General features: G+C 29.0%; 3 protein-coding genes across 3 annotated transcripts; 1 reads left to right on the top strand and 2 right to left on the bottom strand.

Moving 5' to 3' along the window:
* Positions 1 to 2,019: 2,019 nt before the first annotated feature.
* On the top strand, positions 2,020 to 6,509 carry LOC127287496 (suppressor of Mek1-like). The gene is made up of 5 exons (XM_051314468.1): positions 2,020 to 3,248; positions 3,841 to 3,927; positions 4,058 to 4,108; positions 4,808 to 4,975; positions 5,793 to 6,509. The coding sequence occupies exons 1-5, from the start codon at positions 3,014 to 3,016 to the stop codon at positions 6,320 to 6,322; spliced, it is 1,071 nt and encodes a 356-aa protein (XP_051170425.1). The 5' UTR covers positions 2,020 to 3,013; the 3' UTR covers positions 6,323 to 6,509.
* Positions 6,510 to 6,953: 444 nt separating this feature from the next.
* Positions 6,954 to 7,482, bottom strand: LOC127287533 (uncharacterized; the record flags this gene model as incomplete). Its single annotated transcript, XM_051314524.1, has 1 exon — positions 6,954 to 7,482. A coding segment is annotated over one exon (354 nt), but the record flags the coding sequence as incomplete, so codon positions are not given.
* A 3,079-nt stretch (positions 7,483 to 10,561) lies between these two features.
* Positions 10,562 to 11,834, bottom strand: LOC127287510 (uncharacterized). The gene is made up of 3 exons (XM_051314499.1): positions 11,343 to 11,834; positions 10,988 to 11,138; positions 10,562 to 10,699 (listed from the first exon to the last, which is right to left on the bottom strand). Exons 1-3 carry the CDS (start codon positions 11,482 to 11,484, stop codon positions 10,612 to 10,614), a joined length of 381 nt encoding a protein of 126 aa, XP_051170456.1. The 5' UTR covers positions 11,485 to 11,834; the 3' UTR covers positions 10,562 to 10,611.
* Positions 11,835 to 12,283: the final 449 nt, after the last annotated feature.

Below are 12,283 nucleotides of genomic sequence, written 5' to 3'. Positions count from 1 at the left end.
CAGTATTTGTCTTGTTAAACAAGAATGCGATGAGCACAAAAATCTAAATTTCATAGGGTGACAGTATTTGTCTTGTTAAACAAGAATCTGATGAGCACAAAATTCTAAATTTCATAGGGTGACAGTATTTGTCTTGTTAAACAAGAATGCGATGAGCACAAAATTCTATATTTCATAGGGTGAGAGAGTTTGTCTTGTTAAACAAGATTCCGATGAGCACAAAATTCTAAATCTCATAGGTTGACATTTTTTTGCTTGTTAAACAAGAATCTGATGAGCACAAAATTCTAAATTTCATAGGGTGACAGTATTTGTCTTGTTAAACAAGAATGCGATGAGCACAAAATTCTATATTTCATAGGGCGAGAGAATTTGTCTTGTTAAACAAGAATCCGATGAGCACAAAATTCTGTATTTCATAGGGTGACAGTATTTGTCTTGTTAAACAAGAATGCGATGAGCACAAAATTCTATATTTCATAGGGTGAGAGAGTTTGTCTTGTTAAACAAGAATGCAATGAGCACAAAATTCTAAATTTCATAGGGTGAGAGAGTTTGTCTTGTTAAACAAGATTCCGATGAGCACAAAATTCTAAATTTCATAGGGTGACAGTATTTGTCTTGTTAAACAAGAATGCGATGAGCACAAAATTCTATATTTCATAGGGTGAGAGAGTTTGTCTTGTTAAACAAGATTCCGATGAGCACAAAATTCTAAATCTCATAGGTTGACATTTTTTTGCTTGTTAAACAAAAATCTGATGAGCACAAAATTCTAAATTTCATAGGGTGACAGTATTTGTCTTGTTGAACAAGAATGCGATGAGCACAAAATTCTAAATTTCATAGGGTGACAGTATTTGTCTTGTTAAACAAGAATGCGATGAGCACAAAATTCTATATTTCATAGGGTGAGAGAGTTTGTCTTGTTAAACAAGAATGCAATGAGCACAAAATTCTATATTTCATAGGGTGAGAGAGTTTGTCTTGTTAAACAAGATTCCGATGAGCACACAATTCTAAATTTCATAGGGTGACAGTATTTGTCTTGTTAAACAAGAATGCGATGAGCACAAAATTCTATATTTCATAGGGTGAGAAAGTTTGTCTTGTTAAACAAGATTCCGATGAGCACAAAATTCTAAATCTCATAGGTTGACATTTTTTTGCTTGTTAAACAAAAATCTGATGAGCACAAAATTCTAAATTTCATAGGGTGACAGTATTTGTCTTGTTGAACAAGAATGCGATGAGCACAAAATTCTAAATTTCATAGGGTGACAGTATTTGTCTTGTTAAACAAGAATGCGATGAGCACAAAATTCTATATTTCATAGGGTGAGAGAGTTTGTCTTGTTAAACAAGAATGCAATGAGCACAAAATTCTATATTTCATAGGGTGAGAGAGTTTGTCTTGTTAAACAAGATTCCGATGAGCACACAATTCTAAATTTCATAGGGTGACAGTATTTGTCTTGTTAAACAAGAATGCGATGAGCACAAAATTCTATATTTCATAGGGTGAGAGAGTTTGTCTTGTTAAACAAGAATCCGATAAGCACAAAATTCTATATTTTATAGGGTGAGAGTATTTGTCTAGTTAAACAAGAATTCGAGGAGCACAAAATTCTAAATTTCATTGGGTGACAGTATTTGTCTTGTTAAACAAGAATGCGATAAGCACAAAATTCTATATTTCATAGGGTGACAGTATTTGTCTTGTTAAACAAGAATCTGATGAGCACAAAATTCTAAATTTCATAGGGTGACAGTATTTGTCTTGTTAAACAAGAATCCGATGAGCACAAAATTCTGTATTTCATAGGGTGACAGTATTTGTCTTGTTAAACAAGAATGCGATGAGCACAAAATTCTATATTTCATAGGGTGAGAGATTTTGTCTTGTTAAACAAGATTCCGATGAGCACAAAATTCTATATTTCATAGGGTGAGAGAGTTTGTCTTGTTAAACAAGAATGCGATGAGCACAAAAATCTAAATTTCATAGGGTGACAGTATTTGTCTTGTTAAACAAGAATCTGATGAGCACAAAATTCTAAATTTCATAGGGTGACAGTATTTGTCTTGTTAAACAAGAATCCGATGAGCACAAAATTCTGTATTTCATAGGGTGAGAGTATTTGTCTTGTTAAACAAGAATGCGATGAGCACAAAATTCTATATTTCATAGGGTGAGAGAGTTTGTCTTGTTAAACAAGATTCCGATGAGCACAAAATTCTATATTTCATAGGGTGAGAGAGTTTGTCTTGTTAAACAAGATTCCGATGAGCACAAAATTTTAAATTTCATAGGGTGACAGTATTTGTCTTGTTAAACAAGAATCCGATGAGCACAAAATTCTATATTTCATAGGGTGAGAGTATTTGTCTTGTTAAACAAGAATTTGATGACCACAAAGGGTGTTTTCGGGAGTCATTCGCAGCAGCTGCCTGCAGCACTCAGTGGTGCTCAAAAGATTTTTCTCAGATTTTTTTCATAAATGTATGTTTGAAAATAAAGGCTAATTTACATCCACAATTTATTTGCGGACAATTCCTGATACATGCGCAATGCGACTTTTTTTATATCTGCCCACGTTTTTTTCTTTTTACCGTAGAGTTCATGTTTGCCGGTTGCATTCAACAACCCGGATAGCAAAATGCGCGCACAGTGCCAGACACAGGCATGACGCAAAAGTGATTGTGATTTGTGATAATTTTAAAGTAATTAAAAACAAAATGAATAGTCTAATTGAAAGTTTGTGTGTCACAGCTGTTATTAATCCAAAAACAGGTGGGATGATTGTAAGAGAAGAGGATCAATTTATACTGTGTGAGGTTCTGAAATGTGACGGTAAGTAAAAAAAAGGTTTATTTCTGTTATCATCTTCAAATGTTATTAACTTGAACTTTAATTAATTTCATGTTGACGCCAAGTACTTCTAATTTTTGTTTGTAATAAAACTTGTGATTTTTATAAAAGTGACATTTTTTTACTTTAGGAACCGAAACGATGCAGTATATGTCGCTTGCTGAAGTCACGCAAGTTGTCGATCTCATGACTAATCGTCAACCATCATTTCAAGAGGAGGAATATGTGATCAATGATGATGATGATGACGATGTTGATGATGAAGAGAATGAAGAAATCGAAAATCCAACATTCCAAGACGATAACTGTATCGAGAAACAAATCAATGAAGAATATGATGACGATCATGAAAAAGATCAAGAAATTGAAAATTCAAGTAAGTTTGAACTCAGGGAATATTTTTCTCAAATCTGAGAGTGTTTTATTAGTAGGGTATTTTTTATATTATGTATGAAAAAATCACAATTTTTGTCAAATAATATAAAAAACAAGGTGAAAAAATAAAAAAATTTTCAATACATAATATAAAAAATAACCTATGAATTATAATTCACGGATTTGTAAAGAAATGCCTCGTCAAACCAACAGATCATATAAAAAGTAACATATTTTTAACATTGTTTGTATCCTTCCATTTTTTAAATAATTTTTAAACAAAAGTAGTTCTTTTTACGCAATTTTTAATTCTAGTTTGGTTATTGGGAAGTAATTTTTACAACTTTGGAAATTTTTTTAAATTGAAATGGAGTATTTTTCCATTGAATACTGAATTTCAGTAATTTGAAAAAAAAATTAGAAAAACTTTAAAAAATCATTTATCCACGACGGGACTAGACTTAAAATTTTCGTAAAAGAAAGTATTTTTGTTTAAAAATTATTTCAAAAAAATCGAAGGATAGAAACAACTTTAACAATAAGATTTCAACCTAATTATTATTGATCATCTCAATGATTTACTTTCTTTTCAGAATCGGAACTACTTCAACAACATCGATCTTCTAATACATTGGCTTTTTTAGATCCGCGAAATAAAAATGTCTTCTATTCAATGCCGCGTAAGTGCAATACTCTGTAATTGTTTTCTTAAAATAATACATATATTTATTTATTGGAAAATTGACGTAATATATTCTAAAAAATAAGTTTCATTTTTCTAACAAATACATACTGAAATTTTAATTTTAGGACCTGAAGATATTTTGAATCGCAGTTCGGAAAAGGAGAACATTGATCCAGGTTCGTTAACAACATTATTTCCAATACTGTAAGAATTGTCGTTGATTATTATATTATTTATTATTAAAATTAAAATCATTTCTTATTTAATTTTGCGTAAGGGAAGAATTAAATATTCTATTTTCAATTTTTCAAGAAAAAAATATAAAATCAAAAAAATATATTTCTTTAAACATTTTGCATATGATCAAATTTTTTTATTACATCGCTTCTACAGAATTTTTTAAAAATGATTTGATTTTAATTTAATATGGCTTAATTTCTTCAGAAAATAATTCACTAAAACTTAATCGTAGGGATTTTCAAAGAACCAAGCTGTTTGGAAAATATAGGTATTTCTTTAAAGTAATCCTTAATTAATGTTTTTAAACAAATTGCTATATTTTACAAATATCTTGTTTGTTTGAAGATCCCCACGGTTAACTTGTGGAGATTCATTTTCTGAAGAAAATAAACTTTATTAAATTGAATCAAGTAATTTTTAAAAAATTCTGTAGATGCGATGATATAAAAAATGCGATTAAATGTAAATTCTATAAACAAATGTTTGTTTTAGATTTTTAATTTTTATCTTGAAAACTTGTATTTTTTCTGTCACAAAATACAATTAATAATATTATTACAATTATTTACATGTTAATTTACTCTTTTTTTGAAATTTCTACATTCACATATGATTAATTATATTTTCTTTTCTAGATTTTTTGGAATCTCCATCAACTTCATCAAATAATTGTGATTCAATTGACCCCACCGAAAAGTACGCCGAGGACGAAAACAACAACCATGGCAACGACGACGACGATGACGACGACGATGATGATGATGATGATGATGGAGGAGAAAATGAAGGAACTACAGATCCAAGTGAATTTTGATTTATTATTTTATTGATTTTTCTATTATTTTAGTTCTTTAAAAAAAATGAGAGACCACCCATTTTCAGGGGATGGAAAAATTTTTAAAATGTAAAATTTATGAAAAGTAAAATTTTTTTCGCTACATATTTTGATAGAAGATAAAATTTTAAAATGAACAAACGACTTCACAGAAGTCATTTGACCAATATTTTATTTACGCATATTTTTAAAAAATCGTCATTTTTAATGTTTTACAAAAATTGAATAATTTTTATAATGAACGCTTTTTCTTGGTCTTACAGCTTTATTTTAAAGATCATTTTCCACAGAATACGAATCACTTTTAATTAAAGTGCAACTTTTTTCTTAGAAAATGTAGCTGGTCAAAGTTGGACCAAAAAAATTTTAAAGATTTGAAATTATCTTTTTATACCAAAAACAATTACACAAAATATATAAAACATAATTTGTTATAGATTTTTCGAGGAAATTAAATAAAATTATTTCAAATTTTTTGAATTTTTTTTGTCCTTTGACAACTTGCATTTTCTATGAAAAAATCAGACTTTAATGCTTATAAGTCATTATTATTTTGTAGAATACGATTTTTACAATAAGCCTAAAAACATTAAAATGCTTTCATTATTTTTAAAGTGTTATTCAAATTTTTATAAAACATTGAAAAAATATTTATATATATAATATTGGCCAAATGACTTCTGTAAGGTCTTCTCAAAATTTTTCATTTTTCAACAAATCAAGAAAAAAAATTTTAGTTTCCATGAAGTTTATTAATTTATTAATTAAGCTTGTATTTTTTGTAGGTAAGACGCGCATAATTTGGAAAAAGAAAATGACTCGATCATTAATTAATCATTACTCCGAACTCCAAAAAAAATCGAAATTGAAGGGTGTATTATTTTGGAAAAAAATAAGTGAGTTGCTAAAGACGCATGGTTATGCAATCCCTTACTCCAAATGTAAGTCTAAATGGGACGGGTTATGCAGAAAATACAAAAATTGTTTGCAGAAAGTGAAATCGACTGGTGCAAGTCCGCCCGATTTCACCTTTTACGATAAAATGCATAATATTATGTTTTCCAAACCGCAAATAAATCCTCCGGCCATCGCGTCAAATATCAGAGGCTACGAAAAACGAATTGCAGACCAAACAAAACCAGAAAATTCGAATGAGGAGAAGAAGAGGAAAATTGAGAAAAAAAGTACAACACAAAACGAATATATCCAAAAATTCATTTCGAGCTCAGACGAAAAATTCGTCATAAAGATGGAGAAGCACGATCGAATGATCGACGCAATTAACAACTTGGCCGATGCCATTAAAAAGAAATAAACTTTTCTGCCGAATGTCTGAAAAGTATTTCAATGAAAATATTATTTTTGATTATTATTATTCAGTATTTTTCCGCCAAAGGTAATTTTAAGTTTCGTTTAAAATTATAAGTGTTTCATTTTTCTAGTTTTTAATTTTTTTTTAAAGTGAATGTTGAAATAAAAGTTTATATCATTTGTTGTATTAATTTTACGGTGACATATGTGACATATGTCAAAAAAATGTTGTCTATTTATAAAATTTATTATGTCGTACTGTAAAAAATAATATAATTAATTTTGAAAAACGTATATACATATACGTAGAAAGAAAAAGTCAATTATATTTTAAAAAATTGTACTGCGAATGACAATATTATTCTAAAATTATTAAAAAGAAACCTTTGTAAAAAATAAATTTATTTTTTTATAATCATAAATATAAATATGTAAATCAAAAAAGATGTAATTTTCTTTCTTGTTGAATGAATGGTATTATTTTCATTTCAAACTAAATGACAGTCTTCAGTTGTATTTAAAAACTTTTAACAAATTTTAATATAATATAAATAATACATATTTAGACATCAAATTTAATAAAACAATTAAGTATATAATAATAATAACAATTATAATAATTGTCAAAATATATATACAAAGTTTATTATATCAATTTTATTAAACATATTTATTATTTACATTTTTTTATAAGTTAAACAACGCGATTTTTCATTTCAAGTTTTTAAATAACGGCGGCGAAAGAATATAAAAAAATTTCTCAATTTTTTTTTATCCTGGGGCGCTTTACGCGGGCGATAAAAAAAATAATTACATTCTCCCATATAATGAGTCGGTAATGATTCGGCGTTTTATTTCCGGGTCAAATTGGACATTTCCTGACACTGCATCATTAGGAACGTCTTCAGGAACATTTTCAGGAACATTCACGTCACATGGAACATTAACATTTTCATCAATATCCTCCACATCGAATTCATCATTTAAAGATATGCAAATGTTGTGCAGACAACAGCACGCCAAAATGATGAGTGCAGCATATTCAATGTTCTGCAAAAATAAGTGTTTGAGACGTCGAAAGCGTCCCAATAGCAAGGCAAATGCTCTTTCAATAACTTGTCGCGTTCGCGCGTGCACCAAGTTAAAATGTTTTGCATGTCCGTTAATTGATCGAAATTTTTATAAGGAGGCAATAAGTAGAATTCCACAGTGTATATCTTGTCTCCAAGAATGTGTGTCTGCTCTGGAAAATACTGATCCATGTTTCGCATGATCTCCTCTCGTAACGGACTTAGTTGAAAAACTCTCGCATCGTTAACGCTTCCGCAGGATCCTGTGAAAACGTCTAAGAATCGCCTTTTCGAATCACATATTGCCTGCGTGTTGATCGAATGGTAACCTTTGCGGTTGATGTAGCTATCTGGATTTTGATGAGGAGCACTAATTGGTATTTGACAGCAGTCAATCGCTCCAATGCACAGTGGGGCCAAAAACACGTCCGTGGACAAATTAACTTAGAGCCTACAAATTTCAACCGATTTTGACGTTCTTTGAATTGACTTAAAGGTAATAAAATTCCACACAGCGCTGTCGTTTTTGTTTTTTTAAAAAAAAATTTTTTCTATTGTTTATTTATTGTTAAAGTTGAAAAAAATTTTTTTTCTTCTCTAAAAACTACATAAGTTTTTCAAAAAGGACGGTATTACATCAACAAATCCTAAAATTGTTAAAGCAATGATTTGAGAACATTTTCTGAGATTTAAATAATTGTTTAAAAATTTTTTGTAATTGTTATTAACAAATTAGCGGACTAAAGACGATTTAATTGTTTTTTTTACTTTTAGCAATTGAAATGCATGTAATCTTTTGTATTTAAGGGCCAAAAGTAATTAACATTGAAAATAATTATTATAAACTAATTATTGTTATTTTTTAAACAATTTTTATAAACAATTTTCTTTATCTTAGTTCTTTATAACTAAATTATTTAAATATTGTGTTCAGTCTACTATATTATTACTCAAGATGAACAAATATTGCTAAATTTTGACAATTTTCAACTTAGCTTTGTTTAAACAACTCTTAATTAACAAATACACAGTGACGTTGTTTTTAGTTGTTTCAAATTCGTTTTTTTTCAAGACTCCTTAATTTTTAAATATTTTTATATTACACCGTCCGACACGATTTTTCACACATGAAAAAATCAATGATTTTCAGAAACACCAAAAAAAAGATACCCGTGTCTGTCCGTTTTGCTAGATCAGGTCATTTTTTGCTTTTAGAGGTAAAAACAGCCCTTAAATGAAAGGTGATAGGAAATCTTGTACAAATTAATAATTTTTTATGAAACCTGGTATCTCGGGGTTTTCCGGGTCGCTGATTAGGAATCTGATGTCAGATTTTCAAAATTCAAAATGGTGGATTCAATATGGCGTTCGAAATTTATAAAAGTTCATCGAATTTACTTGAAACTTGTTACTTTAAGGTTTTTGGGGTTGCTGATTGCGAATATGATGTCAGATTTTTAAAATTCAAAATGGCAGATTCAATATAGCGTTTGAAATTTTTAAAAATTCGTCGAATTCACTTGAAACTTGTTACTTGAAGGTTTTTGGGGTCGCTGATAACGAATATGATGTCAGATTTTGAAAATTCAACATGGCGGATCCAATATGGCAGTCGAAATTTATAAATATTAATTATTTTTTATAAAATTTGATGTCTAGGGGCTTTTGAGGTCGCTGATAATAACATAATAATAATAATAATAATAACATAAAAACATTTATAAATTTCGACCACCATATTGGATCCGCCATTTTGAATTTTGAAAAGCCGACATCAAATTCGTAATCAGCAACCCCAAAAACCTTCAAGTAACAAGTTTCAAGTGAATTCGACAAACTTTTAAAAATTTCAAACGCTATATTGAATCTGCCATTTTGAATTTTAAAAATCTGACTTCAGATTTGTGCTCAGCGACCCCAAAAACTTCTAGACACCAAGTTTTATAAAAAATGATTAATATTTATAAATTTCGACCGCCATATTGGATCCGCCATTTTGAATTATTAAAATCTGACATCATATTCGTTATCAGCGACCCCAAAAACCTTCAAGTAACAAGTTTCAAGTGAATTCGATGAACTTTTATAAATTTTGACCGCTATATTGAATCCGCCATTTTGAATTTTGAAAATCTGACATCATATTCGCAATCAGCGACCCCAAAAACCCCTAAGTAACAACTTTCAAATGAATTGGTGAATTATTATAAATTTCAACCGCCATATTGGATCCGCCATTTTGAATTTTGAAAATCCGACATCAGATTCGTAATCAGCGACCCGGAAAACCCCGAGATACCAGGTTTCATAAAAAATTATTTATTTGTACAAGATTTCCTATCACCTTTTATTTAAGGGTTGATTTTACCCCTAAAAGCAAAAAATGACCTGATCTAGCAAAACGGCCAGACACGGGTATCTTTTTTTTGGTCCTAGTTTCTGAAAATCATTGATTTTTTCGTGTGTGAAAAATCGTGTCGGACGGTGTAATATAAAAATATTTAAAAATTAAGGAGTCTTGAAAAAAAACGAATTTGAAACAACTAAAAACAACGTCACTGTGTATTTGTTAATTAAGAGTTGTTTAAACAAAGCTAACAATAAGTTGAAAATTGTCAAAATTTAGCAATATTTGTTCATCTTGAGTAATAATATAGTAGACTGAACACAATATTTAAATAATTTAGTTATAAAGAACTAAGATAAAGAAAATTGTTTATAAAAATTGTTTAAAAAATAACAATAATTAGTTTATAATAAGTATTTTCAATGTTAATTACTTTTGGCCCTTAAATACAAAAGATTACATGCATTTCATTTGCTAAAAGTAAAAAAAACAATTAAATCGTCTTTAGTCCGCTAATTTGTTAATAACAATTACAAAAAATTTTTAAACAATTATTTAAATCTCAGAAAATGTTCTCAAATCATTGCTTTAACAATTTTAGGCTTTGTTGATGTAATACCGTCCTTTTTGAAAAACTTATGTAGTTTTTAGAGAAGAAAAAAAAAATTTTCAACTTTAACAATAAATAAACAATAGAAAAAATTTTTTTTTAAAAAAACAAAAACGACAGCGCTGTGTGGAATTTTATTACCTTTAAGTCAATTCAAAGAACGTCAAAATCGGTTGAAATTTGTAGGCTCTAAGTTAATTTGTCCACGGACGTGTTTTTGGCCCCACTGTGCAATGACACCTGGAAATCCAGCCATTTGCTGAAATTCATGCTGCAATCTGGTGAATTCGAGTCCAGTAGGCCAATGAATAAAGTTTTCTGAACTTGGAAAGGTCAAACCTGTCCGATATAGATCTACAAAAAAAAATTTTATTTTTTTATAAAAGATTAAATTTTATATGGCTCTAATGTATTAAAATACAGGGTTGCAAAGCTTTTCCGGTACCAAAATTTCCTGACTTTTCCAGGGAAAAAAAAATCAGTCACTGATTCAAATTCGTCAAAAATTTGCCATTTTCCAGGTTTCAAAAGTTAATTCCCTGACTTTTCCAGGTTTTTTTTAAGGTTCAAAAAAATTCCGACAATTACAGGTTTTCCAGGTAGCGTGGCAACCCTGTAAATATATAAATAAAAAACGCATACCGATAAACGTCTTGATTTCCGAAATACCAAAGAGCGACTGACAACTTTTTCGCAACAGGAACTACCGAATGCAAACCCTGTAAGTCTGGTGCAAGGATCCTGGTCAGTTGTTCGAACGTGGCTCGACTCATACGAAAATGTGATTGAAATTCTGTGAAACATAGTACAAAAAATGTTATGCATGAGTTTAGAAGGCGGAATACCCTTCATTATTTTTAATAAAATATATATAAAGATAAGCAAATGATAAAAGATGTGAGAAAAGCAAATTATTATTTTTTTAAATAATAATCAACATATTATTATTATTATTATTATTTTGTTGCAAGCAGTTAAATATTTTATACTTTTGTACCTGATGAAGAAAATCTGGGAATAATTTCCTCAAAATAATTTTGAGTTTTGGGCACTGCGCGTCTATCCCTTTCTACAGCAGCTAATAATTGCAAAACTTCTTCATCTTCTTCCTCATCGTCGGCGTCGTCCTCAAGGATCATGTTGACGGCGGCAATAATTGCTATTGCTGCTGCTTCTTCCCCCAGGAACAGCTAAAGCATATTTAAAAAAAACAATTATTATTTACTATTTGTAAACATTGCAGCTTTTTGCACACACAATTGAGCAAAAAGTCCAAATACCCCAAACACGTAATTTCTTGAGTCGAGCTCAGAGTATTTTCCGGGTTTTTCCTTTAATATTTATTTTATATTCATGCGAAAATTCTTTTTCTGGCATTATTAGGGATATACAATTATTTTATTATTGAAATTTAAAAAAAAAATTATACCGTTTTTACAATTTTATTTTTAAAACAAATTAAAATTTTTTAAATAAATAGAAAAAAATGAAAAAAGTGTGTAAAATATCGCGGACAAATACGAGTGTTACTCGCACCCAAATCTTAAATTATTTTTTACACAAGAAAATAACTTTCTTTAGAAATTCTTATATTCAGAAAAAACAGTTCTTTAATTCTGTTATTTTCAATAATATTATTACAATATTGTATCAGAAATCTGTTGAAAATAAACCAGAATAATAAATTATATTAGTTTCAGTTAAAAATTGCAAAATAATTTTAATTAATTGGACATTATTATTAAATTATTATATTATAATTATTATTTGTATTACATTATTATTAAAAACATTATCAGGGTTGCCACAAAAATTTGATTTTCTTTTTCTCTGACTTTTCCCTGATTTCTAAATGAAATTGTTTTTTTTCCCTACCCTATTGAAAAAAAACACGTATAATTATACGTATAATAATACATATAATTATACGTATAATAA

Source organism: Leptopilina boulardi, unplaced genomic scaffold (genome assembly GCF_019393585.1).
Source record: "Leptopilina boulardi isolate dan_hultmark-lab unplaced genomic scaffold, ZJU_Lbou_2.1 LbouV2_371, whole genome shotgun sequence".
Classification (NCBI taxonomy): domain Eukaryota; kingdom Metazoa; phylum Arthropoda; class Insecta; order Hymenoptera; family Figitidae; genus Leptopilina; species Leptopilina boulardi.
Note: the sequence above shows the minus strand (reverse complement) of the source record. Positions and strands in the feature narration are given on the sequence as shown.

Excerpts from the sequence above, each read along its gene's own strand:
- LOC127287510 (XM_051314499.1), bottom strand. The coding sequence starts at position 11,484 with ATGATCCTTGAGGACGACGCCGACGATGAGGAAGAAGATGAAGAAGTT. Across the intron at positions 11,139-11,342 it reads TCCCAGATTTTCTTCATCAG|AATTTCAATCACATTTTCGT; the intron begins GTACAAAAGTAT and ends TATGTTTCACAG. Across the intron at positions 10,700-10,987 it reads GGAAATCAAGACGTTTATCG|ATCTATATCGGACAGGTTTG; the intron begins GTATGCGTTTTT and ends TTTTTTTTGTAG.
- LOC127287496 (XM_051314468.1), top strand. The coding sequence starts at position 3,014 with ATGCAGTATATGTCGCTTGCTGAAGTCACGCAAGTTGTCGATCTCATG. Across the intron at positions 3,928-4,057 it reads TGTCTTCTATTCAATGCCGC|GACCTGAAGATATTTTGAAT; the intron begins GTAAGTGCAATA and ends TTTTAATTTTAG. Across the intron at positions 4,976-5,792 it reads TGAAGGAACTACAGATCCAA|GTAAGACGCGCATAATTTGG; the intron begins GTGAATTTTGAT and ends TATTTTTTGTAG.